At 38.6% G+C, this 24,717-nt stretch overlaps 2 protein-coding genes and 1 pseudogene across 3 annotated transcripts in view; 2 read left to right on the top strand and 1 right to left on the bottom strand.

Annotated features, from left to right (window-relative positions):
• The window catches only part of LOC128093590 (uncharacterized), a 435,512-nt gene that overhangs the window by 294,410 nt on the left and 116,385 nt on the right, over positions 1–24,717 (bottom strand). The gene's annotated exons all lie outside the window — the stretch shown is intronic.
• On the top strand, positions 2,057–4,930 carry LOC120429949 (6-phosphogluconate dehydrogenase, decarboxylating-like; annotated as a pseudogene).
• The window catches only part of LOC128093612 (uncharacterized), an 81,910-nt gene continuing 59,297 nt past the window's right edge, over positions 2,105–24,717 (top strand). For both annotated transcript variants that reach the window (XM_052711077.1, XM_052711075.1), the window contains exons 1-3: positions 2,105–2,244; positions 6,021–6,211; positions 6,273–6,473. In XM_052711077.1, coding sequence (XP_052567037.1) covers positions 6,044–6,211; positions 6,273–6,473 — 369 coding nt within the window. In that variant the 5' untranslated portion in view covers positions 2,105–2,244; positions 6,021–6,043. The remainder of the gene's footprint in view (positions 2,245–6,020; positions 6,212–6,272; positions 6,474–24,717) is intronic.

Raw genomic sequence — 24,717 nt, 5'->3', positions numbered from 1 at the left:
CAGAAATTTTTTTACCATGTATCTCTTTTTTTAGTGTCGTCCTTATCCAAACCTACAACAGAAGACACCAAATCGATTAAAAAATTCCTAGATTGGAACAAGACGAAGAAATTGCTTCAAATAGATTGCAAAAAGAGAGGGAATTGTCGAGGACAGGATACACGTTGATTGATGGATGGATTGGATTGAAGCAGGGCGATGCTCTCTCGAACTTACTGTTCATCATAGCGTTGGAGGGTGCTGCTCGAAGGGCAGGCGTGCAAAGAAACGGAACACTCATCACTAAATCGCACATGCTGCTTGGATACGCTGACGACATCGACATCATTGGTATCGACCGTCGTTCAGTGGAGGAGGCGTTCGTTCCTTTCAAGCGAGAAGCTGCGTAGATCGGACTGAACATCAACACTGCCAAGACCAAGTATCTGGTTGCTGTTTTAAAAACGAAAACTTTTAATGCTAAAGTTTTTGAAAATCTCACTACCAATAGATTTAAAAGTTTTAACTTTTAATACGACTGGATTAATTCTTTCATTTTGTCGTTCTCGTGTAATCGTGTACGCATGCCTAAGTCCCAAATGTAAACAAACATTTTGGTAGTGCCGGTGGTGAGTGAGTTGTTCACGACGCGAATCAAATCCGAACGCGGCCGCAGCCAAGAGTCGTACGCGGACACCGTTGTGAGTCAAAACAGCAGCAGCGGAAGGTGGGTGGTGCCGGTGCGGGACAAGTACGACAAAGTTAATTTTCAAGGCGAGGAGAAGGATCCGACGGAAGAGGAGGACGACGAGAAGCATAATCGGAGGTGGTCAGCGCGGATGTTGCACTCGGGGGTTAGGGAAAAGTTGGTTTCGAAAAGAACAAGGTCATTTTCCTGCTTGACCTGCATCTGTTTTACGACCAGAATTGGTAAGAAGGAAGCATCGATGTTTTGTGGGATTTGTGATTGATTTTGTTTGTTATTGTAGGACGCCTTTCATACAGTTTCCGAAGATCGGAGATCGCGATGTGAATTTGCGCCGGTTGCCGGAGATCATCGAGAAGATAATGCTGCAAGCGTTGCATGGAAGTCGATTTACACCCAGTTTTTGGACAAGTACGAAGTTAATGTTCAAGGCGAGGAGAAGGATCCGACGGAAGAGGAGGACGACGAGAAGCATAATCAGAGGTAGTCAGCGCGGATGTTGCACTCGGTTTCGACGGAAGTTGGAACGAGATCTGAAGAATCTGATCAAGAACATCTTCCCCGAATACGGAAGAAGTCACTGATGAGTATTGAGAACGTGTTCAGTGTTTAGCCAACTTTACTTATTTTCAAACTATTTCAGCAACTACCCGCTCGCAAACGATCACCTCGCGATGGCGCAGCTTCGGCCGAATGAACTTGGACGGCGAGCCTGCAAAATTTGTGCCATTCTCGAAGGAGGATGATTGAAATCGAATCCTCATCAGCCTCAAGTCCGGGAACCTCCCAGGCACATTACTTCCCAGCCGGGAAAATCCTCCAACGGCCGTCTCCTCCAAGCCTGTCCTGATGAAGGCCGAAAACATGACCACCCTGTTCTCTACATCGCTGACACGCTCTAAAATGAAGGCTGCGATGCTACTGCGCAACGAAACGGCCATCCGGATCCGGCTCTGCCTGAGGTATTCGGACGTGACCGGAAGGATCGATACAGCTTGGACTCGGAAGTTGGCCAACCCAAAGCAGAAGCGTTAAATACAAAAAAAATGTTTTGTTTTTGAATCATACTGTTTAAATATAAAAATAGTGAAATAAAATCCAGCACATTTTTCTAAAAATGATACTGTAGTATTAAATGTTGTTTATTTTTGCCATAAAAGTTTTATTTTTATATTAAAAGTAAAAAACTCTTACTGATACAACGATTTTGTTCCATAAATGCATGGTAGTATCAAAAACTTTCCAACTTTTAAATTAAAAATTTTCAACTTTCTACGAATATTCACCAACGCGAACTTTTAATCCAACGAACGATCTTTTTAAATTTAGAGTATTTTTTCTTTGTGTGTAGGAGACCGGTGGCGCAGGCGCATGAACTTCGAGTTGTACCAAGACTACAAACATGCTGATATCGTAAAAGTCATCAAGCACGACAGGCTGAAGTGGGCTGGACATGTAGCCAGAATGTCGGACGAGTCGTTTTCGAGTAATCGACGAAATACAAAGCGTAACGCCTGCGCACTATGCGAGGCTAAGGGCAAATCACTTCTGATACTGAGGTGTGTATGGAGTGTGTATGTAGTCAGTATCATACTTGATATCGTGCGTATGGTATGGACCTCAGTATTAATCATTATTAAGACGATTTATTTCAGTGTGGAAAGTTTTGACATTTCTCAACGTCAAACTCAGATGCTGTTTATTTATTGTTATGTTCAGTTTGCTTTGATGGTTGCTGGAGCGTATTCGGACACGGCTGGCCAGAAGGGAACCGGCAAGTGGACGGCGATCGCTGCTCTGCACCACGGAGTTCCAATCACAGTGATCGGCGAGGCCGTCTTCTCGCGTTGCCTGTCCCTCTAAAGGTGGAACGTACCAAGGCTAGCAAGCAACTCGCCGGCCCGCCCCCAAGCTTAACGTTGCCGACCGTAAGGCGTTCCTCATGCACATCCGCAACGCCCTGACCTGTGCCAACATCGTCTCGTACGCCCAGGGTTTCATGCTGCTGCGCAATGCCGCCAACGAGTACAAGTGGAACCTGAACTTCGATGGAAACGCGTTGATGTGGCATGGAGGTTGCATCATCCGCAGTGTCTTCCTCGGAAACATTCGGAACGCGTTCGTGCGCAATCCGGCGATGTCGCATCTGCTGCTGGACAACTTCTTCAATAACGACATCGTGGAGAACCAGCAGTCGTGGCGTGAGGTCGTTAGCCGGGCGTCCCAGTGTCGGTCATGTTCGCGGCGTTGGGCTTCTTCGAAGGCTATCGCTCGGAGCGACTGTCCGCGAATCTGCTGCAGGCCCAGCGGGACTACCTTGGGGTGCACACGTACGAGCTGCTTGGCAAAGAGGTCAAGTTTCTGCACACCAACTGGACCGGCAAGGGCTTCAACGTTTCCGCTAGTACTGTGTGACGAGCACGATGCCGCTGGTTGATTCCTCTACATTCCATTTAACAGAGGACACCGTCTCCATCAGTCGTTATTTCTTGTTGCCCATTCGGTTAGATTTCGAAATTGTTTTCTTTTGTTTGTAATAAAAGTGGATGTTCAGGATTTTGTCTACATTTTGTCAAGTACCTACTGATTAAATTCCTGAATATTATTTTGGCTGGGGAACGGCAATGCTATCGGCGAGTTGCAAAATGCTGTTGCACATTTCGTCGAAGCATCCAAACACGCAGAACTGTAGCCAGATTCTTGACCTAAAAGACGGTTCATTTGAGTTGGTTCCCAAGACGGAATTGTCGTGGCGCGGACTGCGTCGCGAGGCAATTCGTCGTACCGGAAGGCCACTTTGAGGAGGTGTCTGAGTTGCTTAAATTAAAAGAAGATCGTCGAGCTGAATCAAGAACGGGATCAGGCTTTAAAGATCCTCGCTAAACATGACGAAAAGTTTGAAGCACTCCAGCCCTTGCTCGAACAAAAAGAGCAAATCCAACCCAAACTTTTTGACCTGAAAAAAGTCGTTGACAACTCCTAATCCGCATCATTTTTGTCGAATGTTTGTCGCTCACAACTTGCCAACCAAGGAAAAGCGCAAACTCGACTTCCCCCAACTCCAATAAGTCCTCACCGCCAGCCACAACAAACTCAATGAAAACATCGCCGAACAAAAGAACCTCCGCAAGATCCTGAACGTCCTGATACGAAGGAAAAACGAGGGTAGAATCCTCCTTTATCATGGTCGAGACGGTGAACGATGCGCAGTCAATTTTCCCGGATCTTTGCGCTTGGATTAGGATTCCTTCCATTTATCCGTTAGAATCAATAAAAATATACAGCAATTCCATTTGAAACCTAAACCGAAAAAAAAGTTCTCCGACCGGGCTCAAAATTTTTCTGGGGGTTCCTTGGCCAAAATAATTGGACCCGTATTTTTTTTTGTTTGGCCATTAGGGTGACCTACATCTTGCTAGGGTGGTTCGAAAAATTGCAATTTTCGTCATTTTTCGCAAAAATCACTTTTTTCGAAAAATCATATCTCCGCGCCATTTCATCCGATTTTAGCTGTCTTAGACGCAAAAGAAAGGTTATGAGTTTGGCTATTTGAGAAAAATAGTAAGAAGTTCCAAAAAATCTAGCTTAACTATTGAAAAAGTCGTATGAAAACTTAAAATGGCGTTTTGACCGTGTCTGGACCAAAGAGCCTATGTCTAAAAATATTTTTATCGGATTCCTCGGAAAATTTCACATAACATATCAAAAAATTGGCGATGTCGAACCGTACGTTTCCAAGATATGATTTTTTGAAAATAAAATCTGAGTTTTTTGACGCGCCACGCGCAAACACAGGAAAATGACGAAATCGGCAAAAAATCAACTATTTTCACTAAAACTGCGATAACTTAAAAATTTTAGCGATGACCTATACATGTCTGGGTACCAAAAGTTGCGTCTTTCAATTACGAAAATTTTGATACCCAGACATGTATAGGTCATCGCTGAAATTTTTAAGTTATCGCAGTTTTAGTGAAAAAAGTTGATTTTTTGCCGATTTCGTCATTTTCCTGTTTTTGCGCGCGGCGCGTCAAAAAACGTAGTTTTTATTTTCAAAAAATCATATCTCGGAAACGTACGGTTCGACATCGCCAATTTTTTGAAATGTTATGTGAAATTTTCCGAGGAATCCGATAAAAATATTTTCAGACATAGGCTCTTTGGTCCAGACACGGTCAAAACGCCATTTTAAGTTTTCATATGACTTTTTCAATAGTTAAGCTAGATTTTTGGAACTTCTTACTATTTTTCCCAAATAGTCAAACTCATCACCTTTCTTTTGCGTCTAAGACAGCTAAAATCGGATGAAATGGCGCGGAGGCATGATTTTTCGAAAAAAGTGATTTTTGCGAAAAATGACGAAAATTGCCATTTTTCGAACCACCCTAGCACGATGTAGGTCACCCTAATGGCCAAACAAAAAAAATACGGGTCTAATTATTTTGGCCAAGGAACCCCCAGAAAAATTTTGAGCCCGGTCGGAGAACTTTTTTTTCGTTTAGGCTCTGGAAATGGAATTGCTGTATAATCATTTGGCCGATGGAAATCAAATAATCAATCACTGCTCGGTTCCGTCCCGAAATGCGGATGAACTGCCAACAGAATTAGCCACAAATCCTTTTTTACACCTAAACTCCCAAGCTCGAGAAAAAGGGGGAATTTGTATGGAAATTTCCCCTTTTTTCTCGAGCTTGAGAGTTTAAGTGTTAAAAATCTTTAATTTTTCATATTGCCGAATTAACTTGTCTTGTGTCTAGCCTTGTTTACTATTTTGACCGATTTTGACAACTACCCTGATATAAATCGTGTCCAAAAGTTGCGCATAATATGCCAGTATCAGGCCAGTATTATGCGCGTATGGTACGCGCGCCATACGCGGTATGTGGTATACTCGAAGTGCTTAACCCTTAGATGCGAGGTTTATCTGTAATTGGTATTTTAGATTTAAATAAATGTATGGAGCGTAACACGTGTGTTACATAATAAAAGATAGCTCACTTGGTTTCTATTTTTCAACAGTGGTCCAAAGGGTCTTATTATTTAGGCCAAGAAGCCATGATGATGTTTTCGCGTAGAATGCTGAATTAGTGAATCCGCTCATATTTTAGTTATAATAATCAACATTTTGTTTAATTTGTCTTGGATGGCTCCTCGGAATATCCTCAAAAATAATCATGTTATTAATTACATTCTATTTAGTATGAAAAGAGTGACAGTATGACAGATCACCTATATACATAGTCAAAATTGGAGATTGTGTTAGGCCTTTCCATTCCCTCATGCATCTTTTTATTATGAAGTGTTCAAATAATTTTCCGCTGTTTTTGTTTTTTAGTATTAAAAACAGGTGCTTCAGGAATGATTGCGTATCGATACCAAAAAAAAGGAGTGGAATGGCAATGGTTACAAACTAGTTCGAGGTTGGTCTATAAAAATTCAAAACCGGATTTTATTATATGTACTCATAGACAGCTAATGGAGGAAGAAGGGCGAGATCTATTAGGAAAAAGAACAATGGACTTTAAGGTGAGCAATTTATCCAATATTTTTTTATATGAATTCAACATACATGCAATGTTCTTCATAGGTTAGTTATTTAGACACTGGTTTGACATCGACCTACTTTACTGATGCAGATCAACTGATTTCAACAACATGTGGATCTCCTTCCACCTCCCCCCTTACATCACAGCAACGCTATAATCGACGATATAAAACACATCTAAGGGATTTTTTATCAACTTGCCGTACAAAGCGAAAACATGGTCAGCAATCATCTGAAAATCAGGTAAAATGTATTCCAGTAGGGACAATACATATGCAGCACGGAATTAAACTTTATCTTAATTTATGTTTTCGTAATGGTTTACAATGGTGGGGTTAATTTATGAAAACCATTGCAACGAAAGTTCAAATTAATCTGTAAAACGTTACTTAATCCACTTTTAGGTGGTTGGTGCCTTCCTAACGATATTCTATTTTTTTCTAATAACAAAATTAAATTGTTTTAAGTGTTGATGTTCTCTTAAAATAACTGTAAATAGGGGCCAACTAAAATGATAGTTGAATAAAATAGGGCTGATGTTAAGGCAAGATGGTGGCAAAACTCGTGCGGCATTCGCGCGAGTTTCTTCAGAAAACAAACTCTGACAGCTTTGAAACCCGGCTCCGTGGCTTAATGGTTGCGGCTTCTGCCTCGAATGCAGAAGGTCCAGGGATCAAATCCCGATCGGTTCCCTTGAAATTTCGAATCAGGAATTGAACTTTGAATATGAACAAAAAAAACTTTGAGAATCAGGTGGGATTTGAACTCACACCCTTTGGATTGATGGTCTGGGACGCTAACCAGTCGGCCATCATGGAGTTAATGAATTAATCCGTAGTGGCGAAATAATGTCACAAGGTATTATATATCAAACCATTATATAACTACTAACACCGTCTCAAAACAGCCCAGGGCCAACTCATATACTCATGAACTGGACGAGGGAGTCGTGGATTGCCTGGCCCGAGTCATCTGCATTACCGATCTATGGCTATACAATTTTCAGAAGAAATCGTTAGCCAGAGAAAGGTATTCGCTTCAAAGGTTCTTGAGATATATGATGGTTACTAACCGAACCGTCTCAGTTGAAATATACTGTGGTCATGGCCAAGTCCTGCCAAGACGGGGGTTCAAATACATACATACATACATACAAAACAAACTCTGACAGCTTTGAGTGCGGCACTTAGTGCGGAACTAGCCCTCAATCGAACGTATACACTCAAAAAAATGAGTTCGCGTAAACGTGAACAGCGTTCATGCCACCGGGAACCAGGAAGAAAACTGTTCAACTTTTATAGTGCATTGCACCATGAAAGTGAACAGTTTTCTTCCTGGTTCCCGTTGGAATGAACGCTGTTCACGTTTACGCGAACTCATTTTTTTTAGTGTAAACAGAAAGGATTGTGGCAAAAACTCGATGGAAGTGGTTTTGTTTAAAATGATATCCTTCTCCTGATTTTGCCGACTGATGCTTCTCTTCCTCGATGGTACCTTTGATATTGACAACTAGGCTGTATTTTTAATGTAGGAAACAATACCTTATTTTTTTTCTTTTCTAATGTTTTAGAAACCACCATGAGTCATTCAAAAACACCCAAAAAGCAAAAACAAATAAGAGAGCGTTCTTTTATTACGTAACGCAAAATTTGGGATTTTTTACCCTCCTCCCCCCCTTCGTAACAAATCGTAACAGATGAGCGATCCCCCTTACCCCCGTATTGAGACAGGCGGGAATTTCTCAACCGGGCACCGGTTCCGTCAGCAAGGTACAGTATGTAAAAAAAGTACACCCCTTGGGTACTATGCACATTTTGTGATGAAACTTGTAAACAATTTAAAGTTTGACAGAAGCCTAGTACTACGTTTTGTTCAGAAAGTCATGCCGAACATTTTGCTACAAAAAGCTCATGAAAAGATGATTTCCATAAAAAGTTATATAGCAAATACTATTACTGAAATAAAAAAAGGTGCAAAAAAAGTTTGTACACCTTTTGAAAAATTTACAGTCTCTCAACTCCAAATAGGCATCCTTGACTGATTAAAAAAATAATTTGGATTGAATATAAAGTTTACTAACTACTTAGCATAACAGTTTATATAACTCTGGAAATTATATATAAAACTTATCTTAACTTAATTTTGCAAAAAGCCCTCAACTAAATGTCAATATATTACCATAGAATTGCTAAATAAACATTTTTGAGTGGGTATAACACCGTTTTGGGGGTCTTTGTATCGATAGAATAGATTTTTCGTTGGAATTTCGTACCAACCCGGAATTACGTCGTCGGAAAATCCGCCGGTATCCGAACTGGTCCACGATTCACAAGTCAACCTATGTGGCATCGGAAAGTCCATAAAATTTCCGATCTTTTGGTATCCATGCATCTAGGTTTTCTATAAAACCCACGTTTTTAAATACCTGGACAAAAAGTAAGTTTGATCCACGAGAAAAAAAATTACGAAAGTCCATACATGTTTGGCATTTTTGAATTAATAGTTTGCAAAATTAAGTTTAGATAAGTTTTATATAGAATTTCCAGAGTTATATAAACTGTTATACTAAGTAGTTAGTAAACTTTATATTCAATCCAAATTATTTTTTTAATCAGTCAAGGATGCCTATTTGGAGTTCGTAGACTGGATTTATGGTGATGTGTCAACAAATAACTTTATTTGTGTTAATTTTTTGAAAGGTGTTGTTAGCGGTATTTGTTCGGGCCAATCAAAGAAGCAGACTTAGTTCGTACTGTGGTTCAGCTCAAAGCTAAAAGGAAGATTTCTAATGTAATGTAAATTCTAATTAGCCAGTTCAAGAATAATGCAAATAATTCATACCTTTAGATTAATAATTCTACCGCTGTTTCGATTGCGTATGTGCGTTCGGGGTGTATCCCATTTGGCATAAAGCCATTTGGCATAATGCCGTATGGCATAACGCCGTTTGGCATAATGCCGTTTGGCATAATGGACGTTTGGCATAACGGTCATTTGGCATAATGGCCATTTGGCATAATGGCCATTTGGCATAATGATGTTAAAATTTCAAAATAAAGTTAATATTGGAATTGCTTTAAGAAGACCATATAAGGATTGATAACTGCCGGCGAAAGCTGATTTTTTCTTTCTTTAAGATACAACACATGTGTAAGAATACACATTTTTTTTAAACAAAATCTGTCACCATTTCCTGATGAATATTACCATCATTTTTTTCTGTGTATTTTAAGCCATTGAGCCAAATATGTTCGACATTTACCCATCGATATTCCAGATTAAAGATTGTATGGAAAAATAGAGAAAAAATGTGCTCTTTTTAAAAACTTGTATTTCTACGATTTTATGAAATTTCTCAAAAGTTAGATTCTTATTTGAATTCAAGAGTATATATCCAAAACAACCTATGTGCTATGGGTTACCTATGTAGTAAAGACCTTTTGAAAATTTAATCTGGAATTGTAAGGCTCTTCACCTTTGTCTTACAAGTAGAATTTTCTTTTTTTTATGTTGTATTTTCCTTTCTTCAAAGAAGGAAGGGCTTTGGATCTAGCCCAAAAAAGCAGCGGGTCATATTTTCTGAACTCTCAACTGCTGATTCAAGGTTAATATTTTCTTTAAAGAAAGGGACTCTTTCTAGACTTGCGACAACTGCACAGAAAAAAAGTTAGATTTTTTCAAGGTTGAAAATTTAGTTAGTTGAATATTATCTCTTTTTTCCCTTCTTTTTAAAAATATTTACCTATATCAGCAGTCAAAGAGTTTTCCCTTCTTTAAAGAAGGGAAAATTCAGCTCATGTTAGTAGTTATCTCAAGTCAAAGAAAGTTTTCACTTCTTTAAAGAAACTTGTGTCAGCAATTATCACAAGTTAAGAGAATTTTCCCTTCTTTAGCTCTTGTAGCACCAACGGGGTCAAAACTTACGCGAAGCACCAAGGGAGTCAAAAAAGTTGGAAATGCAACTTCATCCGGCTGTATCTCGGCGAAAACGGCGATTTGATCCGGAAGGATGTCAAGAATCACCTACAACAAGGTAGATCCAAAACAGATGCGTCTACTCTAAGTTACAATAAAAAAGGCATTTCCAACTTTTTTTCCAAGGGTTGTATGAGCCGGTGAATTTGAATTTCCAACTTTTTTGACCCCGTTGGGGATACAAGTGTTAATGGAGAGAAAATTCAAACATATTGGGATAATTCAACGTGTTCGTGTTAGTAGTTATCACAAGTAAAGAGTCCATTATTTAAAGGAAGAGAAAAAAACTCACTGACTTGTGATGACTTCTGACACAAGTTGAATTTTCCCTTCTTTAAATAATGGAACATTCTCTTTACTTGTGATTACTACTAACACGAGTTGAATTATCCCTATATGTTTGAATTTTCTCTCCAATCAAGAAGGGAAAATTCTCTTGACTTGTGATAACTGCTGACCCAAGTTGCATTTACTTTTCTTTAAAAAAGTGATAACTTTTTTTGACTTGAGATAACTACTAACATGAGTTGAATTTTCCCTTCTTTAAAGAAGGGAAAACTCTTTGACCGCTGATATAGGTGAATATTTTTTAAAGAAGGGAAAACTCGCTTGAGTTGTTACCACAGCTGAAGCGCACAATCCCCTGTTTAATGAATAAAATTCAACTTTAGAAGGAAAATTCAACTTTTTCAGCAGTTGTCACAAGTCTAGAAAGTGTCCCTTTCTTTAAAAGAAATATAAACCTTGAGCCGGCAGTTGAGAATTCAGAAAAAATGACCCGCAGCCTTGATATGTTCCTACGTAAATGACAAAGTGGAATGCTTTACATTTCAAATAAAAATCACACTTTTGTGTATATTTGAATGGAAGTAGCGCCACTTGCTGATAAAATCGTAGAAAAACTAGTTTCTAAATCTATTATTGATAAAATTTTCCCAATTAATATTCATCCTGTAATATTAATGAGTATATGTTAGTAGAATGTAACAAAAGGGTGAATTTTGCGGGCATTTCAGGGCATGATCTCGTGGATGTACTTAGCCCAAATCTCATCCAAATATGAGCTTGATTTTGGCTTGATTGGTTGTGACAGGACCTGGCGCTTTGACTTTGAAATTTAAATGGGATTTAAACCCGTATAATCGGTGCGTTTTGGTTTTGAGTTTTGAGTCCCTTAATGACTTTTGAATTTTTCATCAACCTCACGAGCTCATAGTTCTTGTTCCAGGGAACAACTTTGTCGAAGCTTTAAAATGTATTAAAAACTGCTGTCCTCATTCAAACTGTAGTCCCGTTTGATCCCAATCTTGTGAATTGAAATAATTTTGAAAAATCCATAATATTATGCCAAATGACCATTATGCCAAATGGCCATTATGCCAAATGACCGTTATGCCAAACGTCCATTATGCCAAATGGCATTATGCCAAACGGCGTTATGCCAAACGGCATTATGCCAATTGGCTTTATGCCAAATGGGATACACCCGTGCGTTCGATTAAGTGAAATTGCACTGTAGTAACAAAACGACCCTGACAAGTCACACTGACGTTCTTCTCTTTACCAGAAAACTAAAGCTCATGTATAGCCAGTAGGGTGCCCAGAAAAAATGACCCCCTGCTCCACAAGCGGAAAACGGTTTATTGGGTTATTTTAAGCATCTGTGCAAATTTTGAGCGAAATTGGTTGAGATTAACCCATTGATACCCGAGCCTAAAGTTGGTGAAAAAAATTGACTTTTTTAAATTGCTAATAACTTTTCAGGATTAAGTTTTACAGCTTTGGTATGTTCTACAAAGTTGTAGAGCATTAAATTTCCAATGAGAATCTCACTTTTGGGAATATTTGGATGTAAGTAGCGCACCGTGTAGACCAAACTGTAAGAAAATTGGGTTTTCCATACATTTTTTCGATTTTTCCCATACAAACTTCACCCCCGAGTATCAATGGGTAAATGTTAACCGATTTTGCTCATATTAGGCCCAGAGTCCTAAAATAGGTCAAGGAACAATATTCAGCTTGTGGAGCGAGGTTTTGAGAAAAAGTCCCGTATTCTGGGCACCCTAATAGCCAGTGGCTCCAGCCCCAAACGGGGGGTATCGTCAGCGCAGATTGGTACTAATAGGTGTACAATTTTTTTTTTTTGCACCTTTTTTGATTTTTGTAATAGTAAATGTTATATAACTTTTTATAGAAATAATCTTTTCATAAGCATTTTGTAGCAAAATGTTCGGCACGAGTTTCTGAACAAAACGTAGTACTAGGTTTCTGTCAAACTTTAAATTGTTTACATGTTTTATCACAATACACTCAAACCTCGATGGTTTGACACCAACTGTTGTCAAACGAACGGGTCTTTTTTTTTAGTTTGACACCACTTTTACACGGAGTTCACACTCACTATCAAACGTTTATTTTGATAGTGTGCGTGAGCGCCGTGTAAAAAGTGACAGTTTGTCACTTTTTAGTTTAACTTTGACCAACCAACGGGGTACAAACTAAAAAAGTGTCAAACGAAAAAGTGACCAACCACCGCGGTGCACCGGGGGTTGAGTGTATGTGCATAGTGCCCAAGAGTGTACATACTTTTTTTACATACTGTAAATAAAACTCTATTATTCACCACATGCTACAAAACTGTAATTTTATCCACAGATTAATTAGAGTAAAAAACGTTCACAATAAACAATAAACTTACAACTACGGTGTCTTTTCGCAGCTACTTTCTTAGCTGCGCCCGTGCCAGCCCTCTGTCACGACGGTCATGTTTATGAAACCTAAATGTTCGACGCGAACATGAAGACAACAAAGAAGATGAAGAACGCATTTGCTGTCAAAATTTGAAAATAAACAAACCGCGTGGTAAAAAGGCATAATTTCATAATTTTGAAATGATTTCCATGAAAAAATAACGACACGGGACACGGGACGGATTTCCAAACGCAAGTTCCCGAAGGACCCTATCCGCCAGAGACTATAGATAAATGCCCCGCGAAGTGGCGATAAAGACGGTTTTGCAAGTTCAAAGTTCAGATTTGTTCGGACCACTTCGCGATGAACTTCTTGTGAGTCCATGAAAGGTCGGATTCTACACAAGCACCCGATTCCTTTGATTCCCTGTGCGAGTCGACAGCGGGAGTGGGCCAGTCCTCGGAGAAGGTTATTGAAGGATGCTCGGAAAGATCAGCTCCGCCACAATCACCGAAATCACGGATGTTTCTGCACTTGGTCGGTTACTTCCTGCCGGAGATTGCAACGAGTTGTTCGGAAGGATCAACAGCGGGACTTGGCCAGTCCCCGGTCCAGTACTACCCGGCAAATCTTCCCGGTCAATCGGAAGCAACAGTTCTCATCTTTTTTCGTAACAGATTTGCACACACAAAAAGTGATGTTTCTTGAAGATTTGGTGTAAACAAACAGACAACACCAATACTGCTACACTCACAGAGCCCACGCAGTAGTATTAGTGAAGAGCCCACGATAAACAACGTGGGCTCTTCACTAATACTATTACGTGGGCTCTTCGAGGTTTTGGTGACTGTCAAACGTTCTAGCCATTTACAGTGGTGCCAGAGGGTTGGCCCGTGCTCCCGCTTGCTCAGATAGTTTTCAACTTCTGATCGATTGCCAAGCGACAGCACGTCACCAGTCAAAACGAAAACAAACACTAATACTGACGCAGTACGAGGGGATTGCTTCGGCCGTATTTGGGACGTGCTCCGTCGCAACACCCATAACGCGCAACGCAAGGATTTTTTTGCATTTTTTTATGAAAGCTTATATGGGTCTGGGATGGGATAAACAAAGAGAAAAAAACCTATTGTCAAACTAAACCACTTTCAACATGGCCGCTTCTGTCAACCTAAACCAGTCCTTTCTTATGAGGAGAAAATGAGAAGTATTGTAATTTGAGTTGAAAAAAAAATAAAACAATTTTAAATCAATTTCACAAATAATTGTAAATTGCATTAATAGATTGATTCAAATATTTTCTATTAAAAGGCATTTATTTCTATCGTACATCGAATGTCGACTTATCAACATTTTCATTTTAAAAAACAATACATTTCATGAACTGACGATTATTTTGCCCATTGTTTTTACTATTGTTATTTTTTTGCGCGTTACATAGAAATGTCATCTACATTGAACAATATTAAACCTGTGCTTCCCGTGAAATTAAAATTTTGCGTGAAGAAACAACATCGTAGAACTGGATTTAAAAAGATTTATTAACTTTCTTTGCGTAACGGGACAACGACAGTAGCAGATTTATAGATAAGAAAAAACTTTCCCTCCCATTTAATGACTTGCAGGCTTTTTAGGATTTTTTTTAGATTGAAGTAAGAAAACGTATTTAAATCATATTGCATTTTTAAATCCAAATGAAAATTAAAAATCTTTCATATAAAAAACACATTAAAAATTGAAGAAGTGAACATTTTTTGACTTGTCGTGATCGTATCGAGCGTGACCTCGAGTCATCTTTGATTTGCCAACCATTTCTAGTGTTTTGTATCCGGCAGCTCCTTATGAACGTATCCACCGTAAAACGATGGAACATAAACTCAGGATTCTCCACCCACGTCCAACCGCAAATTTTAACAGCCAAATTAAAAAAAAACCTTCGAGGAAAAACTAAACAACATTTCAACAAAAGAGAAAGTCATCCACATGCTTGAGCACTGAGTTGAAAAACATCATCAAGAAAATTTGAATTGTCAAGCTATCTGAATCACAGATTGCTTGATATTTGTATTCGAACACGAATTTTCTTGCAAAAAAACTGAAGAAGAATACATACGTAAACATTCAAAAAGAAGACTCTATCCAGCCGTCCCGTCCCAGATATGGGTAATTCGCTACCAACTCACACGAAATTGGGAAAAGTTGCCCCGACCCCTCTCCGATTTGCGTGAAACTTTGTCCTATGGGGTAACTTTTGTCCCTGGTCACGAATCCGTAGTCCGTTTTTTGATATCTCGTGACGGAGGGGCGGTACGACCCCTTCCATTTTTGAACATGCGAAAAAAGAGGTGTTTTTCAATAATTTGCAGCCTGAAACGGTAATGTGATAGAAATTTGGTGTCAAAGAGACTTTTATGTAAAATTAGACGCCCGATTTGATGGCGTATTCAGAATTCCGAAAAAACGTATTTTTCATCGAAAAAAATACTAAAAAAGTTTTAAAAATTCTCCCATTTTCCGTTACTTGACCGTAAATTTTTTTTGAACATGTCATTTTAAGGGAAATTTAATGTACTTTCCAAATCTACATTTACTCAGAAGGGTCATTTTTTCATTTAGAACAAAAATTTTCAGTTTAAAATTCCGTGTTTTTCCTAACATTGCAGGGTTATTTTTTAGAGTAAAACAATGTTCTACAAAGTTGTAGAGCAGACAATTACAAAAATTTTGATATATAGACATAGGTTTGCTTATAAACATCACGAGTTATTGCGATTTTACAAAAAAAGTTTTTTTTTCGTCGTCCGTGTCTGTCGCGGGTGACCATTTTTCATAAAATTATTTTTATTAGGTCCTTTTCGGTACTGGGACCTGGCTAGGACCGAGTCGGCTTTTGTAATTTCATTGTTCTTAATGCTAATAGTAATTACAGAGGATCTTGTGTGTAAATGTTAGTGGGAGGGGAGCCGATTACCCGCGGCCTACTCGGGGTTAGTACACTGAAATAAATATCATGATTGCTGCTATTAGTTTCGCATATAGTTTTTTGCAAAATGCCTCTGCATTTGACCGGTTTATGCGCTGCACATGAACTGTGTGAGCACTGCATATAAATGGATAAGAAATTGAAATATGCTACTGCATATAAAATGTATGTTCTCGGCACATGAAAAGTATACACAGCAAAAAATCCGATGGTAAAATCGCATGCAAAAGCATGCACATCACCTTCGTCAAAAAAGACACTTAATATTACACGCTGCATGTACAATTTTTGTAAACACAAAAAAAAAGTTGCAACCAACGGGACCCAAACCCAGCACCAACAGTAAGGACTGGCGCCTTAGCCCGCTCGGCCATCAGACCGATGAAAAATGGAAAGGATAAACGTATATGTCAGCTTGATATTTCGGTCAAGTAGGTTTCCCATACTGATGGGCTATATATTTGAGGATGTAATATTACACAGAATTTCATCAATTAATGCAAAATTTATTTTACACCCAGGCCTTTTACCCGCAGCTGGATTACTACTTTATTTGCTGTGTATGCAATGCTCACAGATTGAATTATTTGGGGATATGCACCCGCATATAGCATGTAAGAGTAACACCCGAGATTTTTAAATAATTTTCAATTGTATTTTAATAGTTATGCATTTTATTACTAAGGATTACTTCTCATGTTGTACTGATGTTTTATTTTTCTTTTGTAATTATAAAAAAAAGTTTTGATCGAATTGTTAACTTTTATTGAGCTACAATGGCAGGACATGGAGTGCTTTGGCGGTTCCTTGAACAGAGCTGTTTGTTGCTTGGAGAAAATCGCTTCGAGTGTGACCGATTCGGGGCGTAGAGTCTTCTCAAGCGGCTGTCGATCGGCCGGGACTGAAAAGTTTGGCTACAACTTGCCGTTCAGCAACTGGCACAACTACCAGATTGCCATCTAGATAGTAACCAACCAGTAAGTGTAGATCCGCTTTGTTCGAACATGGCGATCTGTAGCAGTAAGCAGCACGTTGTATCAACATCTACCGTCGCCGGAACATCTGTCTGGCCAGGTAGGCAAACCTCGAATCAGACTCTAATAAGGTTTTCGCTCATTCCGTGTGCATATTTCTGGATGGCTTTCAGGTCGAGGGCAACTACATGCAGAACCACCGAATCGCCGAGCCATGGACCGACAAGGAGGCGCAAATAACATCCGTAGCCAGTCAGCCAGACTGGATTGGCTAAAGACGCTGGAGAAGCTGGCCTGCGAGGAACCGAGGGAGGTTGGGTCGAAGATGGACCAGTTGGTGCACTTCTGTACGAGAAAGACTACATCGTCGATGCTGAAGAAATCGAAAGGAGGACATTCAGAAGATGTTGTCCAAGCTTGTCGAGTAAAAGTAGGAACAGGATTGTTGTGCTTCTCGTAGAGAACCGAATCAATTGCACATTAGACAGCTGAATAAAGAAACCATTTCTGTTGAGCAGCTTTTATTTGTATTACTGTGTCTGAAATAAAATATACTGAGAAAAAAAAACGAAAGAAAGTCGGGGAAGGCTGCACCTTGTTTTAAATACACTTAATTCTTATCGGCTTATCGGCTCATTACATTTGATAGGGTTATCATTTCTCGGAAGTTTTAGGCGCATTTGGAAGGTCTTTTAATTATCCAACTAATGACGGGTCGTTTGCTAAATCAGGATATCACTTTAATCGAAATATCTGAGATCCGGCTGAGATATTTAGAATAGTGTATAAATGATCTCTAAATCCATCCAATCAATTCCCTCTGATGAATACTATGATATGATGATGGTTGTCCAGAAATTGCTGTCCTGTGAAAGAGAAGAGAACACAAAATATCAATTCTAAAATGAAAATGTAAATCATTTTTGTAAAGATACTCCACCTTTACAATAATTATTAAATGTAACTTCTACAAAATGAAAGCAAACAATACTTATCTGAATAAAAACGAGAATTCCGTTGTCGAAATTACCGGATTTGTCCAATGCAAATGATGGCTACCGGAACGATGGAGGCCCCAAAATCCTTCGGTGGAAGATGGTGCTGCTAAATAGGTAGGACCCGCCCCGCTGGAGACAGTTACAAAACGCAGCTGCTTATTAGATTGCACCGTTTTGCCTCCTCCTCCTCCTTCAGAGGCTGAAAAAAAATATTTGAACCGGGCTTTTGACGGTGGGGACAAGCTGCAGCAGAACAAAAACTTTGGGGGCTGAGATAAATAAATAATACCTTGCGACTGCAAAGCTCCTCTTCCGTGAGATGCATCTGTCAACAGGCAAAACTAGCACCGTCTGCCACAGGAAGAATCTGGAGATTGTAGAGCTTCCGTAGAGCTGAATGATGGTGACTATACCGGCAACGAGGATTCTTCTTCTGACTTCTTCTGTGACAGGTGCAAAAGTCGATCGCGAAAAAACCTCCTCCAAATTCTTTTGCAAACCACATCCCCCACATAAACACAAATCTGGGGGCACAATTACCGACATAAAACACATAAACAAAAACAGCACAGCCTGCCGGGTTCACTCCGCACCGAATTGAAGCCTCAGTTTCCATCGGTGGCCCACTCTGGCGGTGGTGAATCTACTTAGTTTTCCTTCTTCTAATGCACCAAAATGGTGACGCAAAAACGCACAAGGTTCTCGCTACAAATCGTTCTTTTCCGCAGTAAAACGACAACCTCCACTTTCCCCTCACTCACTACACATAAACAAACACAAATACATACGACTATCGACACATAATACACCAAAAATGCACTTTTTTTCCGATTTACGAAACGAAAAAGCACAGCACCGGTTTGTTTTGATTCCTGTTTTGACATTTCGCCGTGTGTGCGAGCGTAAGCATCAAGAGCGAAAAGAGAGAGAGCGTGCGCGCACAGTGAAAGCGTACTGTGAAAAACATTGCGTATAAATTGAATTAATTATCAAAATAGATTTTTAAATTAAATCGATTAATGTATTGAGTTTTTCCCATTAATATTCATTTTATATGCATGCCACAAAACTCAGATACAATGTGTATATTTTAAGGGATACCAGTCTTATCTATTTTTTGAAGGTTTTGTTAATAACTTTCAATCAATCTGTTATTATTGTATATCATCACAGAAAAAAAAGTTGAATTTTGGAATGTTGAAAATTTGGTAGGTTGAATATTATACTTCATAAAAAATGTTTAAAAATGTGAACCTGATGAATATTCATCAAAAACTGATTGAAATTCATCATTTTCTGGGGTAAAATCAATCATTTATTTTGCCCCAAAATCTGTCATCATTTCCTGATGAATATTACCATAATTTTTTATTCTGTGAACTGAAAGTCAACAATATTTTTAAATGTAAAAAATATTTAAAGAAATTCATTAAATATTTAAATAAAATTTCACTTTATTTGATATTGCAAGTTACATAGACCATCAGTTTTTTAATGTAATATTAACAACTTTTTGTTGGAAAAAGTTACATTGACTTTAACATAATCTACTTCTAAAAAAAACAATTTATAAACTTAAAAACGATTCATGCCCAAATTCTTTAAAACACTGAAATAATAAAAGCAAATCAAATATTGAAGAAAGGTGATGTTCTTTCTTCAGTTGAATTATTCGCACAAAACCCAAATCTTTCTTTGAATAAAACAGTTTCTAAAGGTACTCCTCATCTCAGTTTAGGACAACTACTATACCAATAAAATACTGCAACAACGTGAAATTTAAAAAAAAACTCTTTACGAGAACGTCTTTAAAAAATATTAAAACAATAATTCGCACAAAATATTCTAGAAAAAGATTTTCGAAGCCATCTGTGATCAATATATCTTGGTGTTTCAATTCAATTAATATAAAATTTATGACTACATTGATTTGGTTTGAAAAAAAAAATATATATATATGCGCAAAAGTAACAAAATGAAGTTCGAACAGTGATAGGTTCACTTTAAAATAATATTTTTCGTACATACCTGGTTAATCTTCTTCAAATGCATTCAACCAAAGCACGGTTGCATCGCAGCTAATTTGCCTAATTAAACAAAACGCCAGATGCTGAATGTCCCAAAACATGCCCAGGTTGTGGTCCTGTTGAAGAAAACAAAACACAAAGGATCAATTCTCAAACAGAATTTCCAGGGTTATTTTTTATCAAATAATTCAATATGATATTATATAAAAAAAGGAACAGGAAAACAAATAATACTTATCTGAGTCAAAAAATCGTTGAAATACTTCTTCCTGCTAAGTATATAGAACCAGCATGTACCATCGATTCAAATGGACTCAACTCTCCACCTTCACCGGGAAACTGCCCGCGAGTCGCTCAATAGATTACCTCCTCTGAAATAACCAGAGAAAGGTTCTTCCTTCTGTCACGGACACCTCTAAAGGATAGAAGCAATGTCACATTGTCACGTCCCTGCCCCTGCCACACACTCACAATAATCAATTAAAAACGTAAACAAACCCCAAAGCACAGTCACATAAACAAACGCAGGCCGCAACCAGCACCAACGCGGATTTGTCAGTTTTTCTCTCGCTCACCCCCTCCGGAAACACCAAGAAAATTTCATCCAGTTGTAATCACCCGTTCACCATGAATGCGTCAAACGTAAACAAACACACACGCACACAATCGCGAATTCGCGAAAACAATGTTCCCCCACAAATCAGGATTCCAATCACGCGACACCAAAACCAAAACAAACTTAACCAGCGGTTTTTTTCCTTCACCGAGAACTCCCGTGTCCTGTCAAATCCACCGAAATCGTTCCGGCGTTGATCCGTGTCAAGACAGCACCTGCAGGAGGAGAAGGAGGAAGGAGGCCAAGTGACATTAAGGGCAAGAGGATTCCTCTTCTGGGGGCAGCTGCTTGGCCTGAACATTCCTTGCATCCGCCAACACTGAGCGGAACTTTTTCTTCGCCCCCAGCCACCAAAACAGAAGCAATCACTTAACCACAATATATCGCGGCTCCCGAACGCCACGGACCGAACGAACACACACTCCCTCGGCCACAGAACGTGCTCACAACCCGCGGCGATTCGCGGACTACAATTTATCCGCGGAAAACTACTGCGCGAAACGTAAACAAACCAGCCCGCCACGAACGCAAAAGCTGTCTGTCTGCCGATTGCCGATTCCTGTCACGACATGTCTCGCGCGTTGCGTGCGAGCAGTGAACGAAAGAAGGGAGAAGAAAGAGAGCGAGCGCGTGGGCTCATTTTTGCACTTTTCGATGAAATTTTTGTGTGCGGTAAAATACTGTTTAATGTGATTAGTTTAACTAGTGTATTTAAAGTAAATTAAAGTGCAAAAAAACTCAATAAACATTTCCATTAACAAAACTGGCATTTTGTGGAAGAGTGAAAATTTTGCTAAGTCTAACGAAAACATGATGAAAAATAATTGTATCATCTCATAATTGACAGGTCGGTTTTTTTTCTAAGTCCCAAAATAATTGGGCATTCGAAATTCTGCTAAGTCCAGCGAAAACAAGATAAAACTAGAAAATATCATCTCTTGATGGAGAGGTCGAATTTTTTCTAAGTCCCAAAATAATTTGGCTTTCGAAATTTTTCTAAGTCCAGCGAAAACTTGATCAAACATCAAAATATCATCTCATGGTAGACGGGTCGAATTTTTTTCAAAGTCCCAAATAAATAAATTTTCGAAATTCTGCTAAGTCCAAAAATATCAAATAGAAATGAAAATAAAACATTTGATGATCCACTGTCTAGGAACATAAAAAGTATCATGAAATTCAGCGGCAATTTTTTTAGTTTTTGGAACAAACCAAAATCATGGCATGTTTGATATTTGTTCCAAAAACTCTTAAAATGCGCGCCGAAATCTATGTTCCTTTCTATGTTTGTAGACCTTTTATCATCAGTTGATAAATTTTCATTTTCTCATGATATTACCGGACTTAGAAAAAAATCGAAAGCCGAATTATTTTGGGACTTAGAAAAAAAAATTTACCTCTATATCATGAGATGATATTATTTTGTTTTATCATGTTTTCACTGGACTTAGCAAAATTTCGAAAGCCATATTATTTTGGGACTTAGAAAAAATTTCGAAATCTTTATCATGAGATGATATTATTTTGTTTTATCTTGTTTTTGCTGGACTTAGCAGAATTTCGAAAGCCAAATTATTTTGGGACTTAGAAAAAAATTCGACCTCTTTATCATGAGATGATATTTTCTAGTTTTATCTTGTTTTTGTTGGACTTAGCAAAATTTTCACTCCTCGACAAAATTTCACTTTTCCTACACTTAGAATATTTTTGAAAACCCGTGATTATGAGATGATTTACAAGGTTAAATTTTTTTCAAGCCGGACTTAGCTAAAATAGCAGTTTTGTTAATGGACATTTTTATTGACTTTTTTTCCACTTTAATTTACTTTAAATACACTAGTTAAACTAATCACATTAAAAAGTATTTTACCGCATATAAAATTTCATCGCAAAGCGCAAAAATGAGCCCACGCGCTCGCTCACTCTCTCTTTTCTCTCTTCTTTCGTTCATGCTCGCACGCAACGCGCGCGGCATGTCGTGACAGGAATCGGCAATCGGCAGACAGACAGCTTTTGCGTTCGTGGCGGGCTGGTTTGTTTACGTTTTCGCGCAGTAGTTTTCCACGGATAAATTGTAGTCCGCGAATCGCCGCGGGTTATTAGTACGTTCTGTGGCCGAGGGAGTGTGTGTTCGTCCGTTCCGTGGCGTTCGGGAGCCGTGATATGTTGTGTTTAAGTGATTGTTTGTGTTTTTGTGGCTGGGGGGCGAAGAAAAAGTTTCGCTCCGTGTTGACGGGTGCAAGGAAAGTTTCCAAGCCGCTGCACCAGAAAAGAAATTCTCTTGCCCAAGATGCTGCTGTGGATTAACGTGGAAAGGATTTTGGCGGATTCGCCAGGACAAGGGACAAGGGTTTGTTTACGTTTTTGGTGCAGTAGTTTTCCACTGATTAACAACAGCCCGCGAATCGCCGCGGGTTGTAAGTGCGTATTTTGGCCGTGGGAATGTGCGTTCGTTGGTGTCGTTTTATGTGAGAGTTGCGAAATGTTGTTATTTATGTGAAAGTTGATGTTTTGGTGGCTCGTTGGAGAAGAAAAAGTTACGTTAGCGGGTGCATGACAAAGCCGCAGTTCGCAGAATCGAAATCCTCCTGCCTGCATGCCGCTGGTCATCCTCCTCCTCCTCCAGCAGATGCTATCAAGACGCGGATCAACGTCGGAATGATTTTGGCGAATTTGACAGTTCTCGGTGGAGGAAAACAGCAGTTTCGATTTGTTTTGGTTTTTGTCGTCGTGTCATCAGAATCGCGATTTGTGGAGGAAACGTATTTGGTCCGTGTGTTTTCGCGAGTGTGCGTGTGATTGTTTACGTTTCTGAACCTTCATCTTGTGATTCCGGAGGAGATGATTAAATTGTGTGGCTCGCAAGCAGTTTCACGGAGGAAGATGAGTCCACCTGAAGTGGCTACATATGTTGGTTCTACTAGTCAACCGACAAATATTTTTCGACGATTTTTAAAACTCAGATAAGTATTGCTTGTTTTCTTTTTCTTTGTTTACTATTGAATTTTTAATTATTCCATAAATTTTGTTTGAGAATTGATGCTTTGTGTTTTATTTTCTCTTACAGATCTACTAACGGGCATTTTCTGGACATTCGGCTTCTAGAATTTTGTTTACTTTGACCAATCAGCTGCAAAAATGGATTGTGCTGCAATCATATGCTCTCTGGATGGATTGGATGAGGATTAACAAGGTATGTACGAGAATTATTATTTCAAAGTGAACCTATCACTTCAGTTTAGAAATTCTTTCAAACATTTCAATGTTTGTTTAGCAAAGTTCAGTTTTTCATTTTGTTATTTATGCTGATTTTGAATCGTATTATTGACTTTTGACAGATTGATATAAAATTCTGAAAATAAATTATTTATTGATAAGGATTGCATGTATTTTTTTGATTCTTTCCTTTAAAGACCATATTTTTGTTTATTTTTTTTTTGTTTGGGAATTTTATAAATTTAAATGTTTGTATAAGACCGAGCCACGTTGCCCAGTTGTAACGCTTCCGCCTTGACAATATTTACAAATTTCTACACTTTCAAATAGGTTTGCTAGAATTTCAGGAAAATTTTCAGCGGCCAATGCAAATAAATTAGTGCATTATTGATTTGTTTAGTTCAATTGTACAGATTTTCGAAGCTTTTTCTTTGACTTGGCTTTACAAAAAGTTTGATTTGTTTTAATATTGTTAGTAGTATGCAATTTTGGATGTAATTTTTTGTTGCCCCCTGATTTTTCGGGCAAACTTCGAAGGGAGGAGTGACAAAAACTTTAAATAAAATTTGTACCAGCCTTACTTATTCACACTAAACTTTGAATTAATTCGAATTATACGGCAAATGATACAGTCATTCCACATATTCAGAAACACTTTTGTGATAATTTGTCAAAAGCATGTCAAATGCATCTTTTCTGTGTACCCTACTATTTTTAGGACCTTTATTTGGACATTCTTTTGCTATTTCATTAATATAAGCAGTACTTTTAAAACAAAAAACTGCATTTCGAGACTATTTTATTCAGAGCAGCAAAACGCTGCTTCCAAATTGCCTGTTCCATAATTGTGGGATGTTGTTGTGCCTCCCACAATTGTGGAACACCTGAATTTAACTGATATTTTCACAAAAAAAGTTAGCAGTCCATTCATAAAACATTACTAAGCATGAGTTTTACTGGTTTCCGAATGTGAAGTCATTATTTTTATAAAAATATGTACCCCTGGA

This window comes from Culex pipiens, chromosome 1, assembly GCF_016801865.2.
Source record: "Culex pipiens pallens isolate TS chromosome 1, TS_CPP_V2, whole genome shotgun sequence".
Taxonomy (NCBI): domain Eukaryota; kingdom Metazoa; phylum Arthropoda; class Insecta; order Diptera; family Culicidae; genus Culex; species Culex pipiens.
Note: the sequence above shows the minus strand (reverse complement) of the source record. Positions and strands in the feature narration are given on the sequence as shown.